The sequence below is a fragment of the Montipora foliosa genome, chromosome 12, assembly GCF_036669935.1.
Source record: "Montipora foliosa isolate CH-2021 chromosome 12, ASM3666993v2, whole genome shotgun sequence".
Lineage (NCBI taxonomy): Eukaryota > Metazoa > Cnidaria > Anthozoa > Scleractinia > Acroporidae > Montipora > Montipora foliosa.
The window spans coordinates 35,532,917-35,535,416 of NC_090880.1; the positions used below are offsets into that span (position 1 = coordinate 35,532,917).

The window sequence follows — 2,500 nt, forward strand, 5'->3', positions numbered from 1 at the left end:
CGTGGTCAGTGTTCTCGACTCCGGATCGAGTGGTCCAGGTTCGGGTCCTGGCCGGGGACATTGTGTTGTGTTCTTGGGCAAGACACTTTACTCTCACGGTGCCTCTCTCCTACCCAGGTGTATAAATGGGTACCGGTGAATTTAATGCTGGGGGTAACCCTGCGATGGACTAGCATCCCATCCAGGGGGGAGAAATACTCCTAGTCGCTTCATGCTACAGAAACGGAGATAAGCGCCAGCCTGGTGGGCCCTCTAGGCTCACAGCAGACTTTACCCTTTACCACCTGAATGTTTCAGCTGGTGTCCATATAATAAGAGACAATTGCTTAAACTGTCCGGGTGTTACGAAAACTAAGACCTAAGACCCCTTGTAAACAATGGAAATTATGGAAAAGAAATGTGGAAAAGCTTACCACTACTAGCCAGAGACTTGGGCGCTGGATGTTGTCTCCATACATGGTTTATTTCAAACAAACACAACGCCATTTCACACTTTTATGTTGTGTGACAGAGAAGAAAAACAGTGACATTCTTCGATGTTTATATATATTGGCACAAAAACTAAAGATAGGGTCTCTCGAATAATGAGAAAAGTCTGTTAACCCTTTGGTTGTAACCACTAAAAATGTGATTCACAAAATTAATTATTCTGTCAATGCACATTTCTTTAACTGATCTACTTCCAGTACTATATCAAAACAAGTCCACAATTTTGCTGCAAGTCACCCAAACAATAAACTAAATTGTAGTTTAAGTGTGAGGATTACCTGTATAGTATTAACTGAGCTGATGACAGAATTTTTTTTCCAAAACATCAGCTGTTTTCATCACTCAGTGGAAGTCATGATCAGTTTACTTTTATCAACTTTAAAGTTCATAAATGAAACCAACTTTCCATGCTTTAAACACCTATTAACAATGCAGTGCAACACAACAGTTGCTACTGAAACTTAATCATATGGGTTAATTAAACCCCACTAGAAAGAGGATATGAGGATGGGAGTGTAACACATGTATGGGTCTGTAGTTCCCAAGAAAGCATTTTAAATCAGGAATCAAGGAAATCACCTTCATGTTTCTAAATTCATAAATCTACATCTTGGAAATTTTAAGTTTCCACCTGAGTGTGAATAATAACACATTCCCTTTCTCATTACAATATTCTAAAGATCTTGTGCCAAGAAAAATAATTATATAGACAACAAAAATAAAGCCAATTTGATATGTTGACTCAGGCTTACATCTGCATTTATCTGGCACTGTGTTTGTGGCCACCACCGGGTAAAAACAAACAGGTTGAAGTCAGGACCATACCCTGATCTGTGGACAAGAAAACAATGTGAAATCAAAATATTATTTTGATTGTTTGAACCAAGTAACAACTTGAGGAAGTTGGATTGTTCCTGTCTGTAAGTACCATACTAAAATCCAGGAAAGAACTGTTGTATGTGAATGCGTTACGATGACCTTAGCAGAAATCATCTTCAAAGTCAAGTGAAATCTGTAGTTTCTATTTTAAGGTTGTAAACCAGTCAACAACAAAACTATTGCTTAGGACTACAGTCACAAACCAGACTTAAGGGACAGGGACTAGAGTTCCAGCTTCTTTCATCCTTTAAACTTTCTGTCCTTTGGAAAAGATTCTCCCATTAACTTCTATTCCTTATTTAATTGCAAGGAATAGATCAAATCGGCTGACTCAATGTTGTACCCAATTCAAACCCTTTAGGAATAAAAGATTTTGTTCTAGGTATTTCCATACAATAAATGACAGTATGCTACATTATAATGCAAATACAATACACAAGGAATCCTAACCCTGGGAGATTTGAATTGGGTACAAAACTGAGTTAACCAATTAGGTCTATAATTTCTGTGTCCTTGTTGGTTAGTGGATGAAAATGCTGGAATTAAAGTGAAATGCATGTCTAAGCAGTCCTGGTCAGCAGATAAAAACAAAACATGTGATCATGTCACCACTGCAAACATGAAATACTACTTCATGTAATGCAAAACTGGGAATCCCTAGTAAGTAGCTACACGTACAAAAATATACCTTCTCCCCTGCCCATCTGGGCAGCATTTGCATTTTTCTCATGAATACCTGAGACCTACCTCCATAGGAAGGTTAATGCAGTCATTTCTTTTAATTGGTTAACAATGATAAACAGAGAATGTGAGTGGAAATAGGATATTAATTTTTCCTCTCTTTTAATCATTATTTAATTAAATAAATGCTTCAAACCTTGAGGTTAAATTTCATACGATTCGATCCAAAGCCCTCGTGTTGAACCAGGGAACATTCTTGTTGTTGCTCTTTGTTTCATTGTGAAGAAACAAATTTAATGTTTCCTAGTTCAGACACCGGGAAAAATTCAACAGAAACAAAAAAAAAGTTCTGACTTTAATTTTGTCGAGCGCACTTTTGCAATATCCAAGTATGGCCAAACTCCGCAAACTTTCGTTCCGAATTAAAGGAACTGGTTCAGCTGGCACCAAC

The 2,500-nt window shown here is 37.6% G+C and overlaps 1 protein-coding gene across 1 annotated transcript in view; it reads right to left on the bottom strand.

Moving 5' to 3' along the window:
• The window catches only part of LOC137978913 (ribonuclease Oy-like), a 15,365-nt gene that overhangs the window by 12,359 nt on the left and 506 nt on the right, over positions 1-2,500 (bottom strand). Inside the window, exon 3 of the mRNA XM_068826033.1 lies at positions 1,242-1,320. Within this exon, the coding sequence (XP_068682134.1) occupies positions 1,242-1,320 (79 nt within the window). The remainder of the gene's footprint in view (positions 1-1,241; positions 1,321-2,500) is intronic.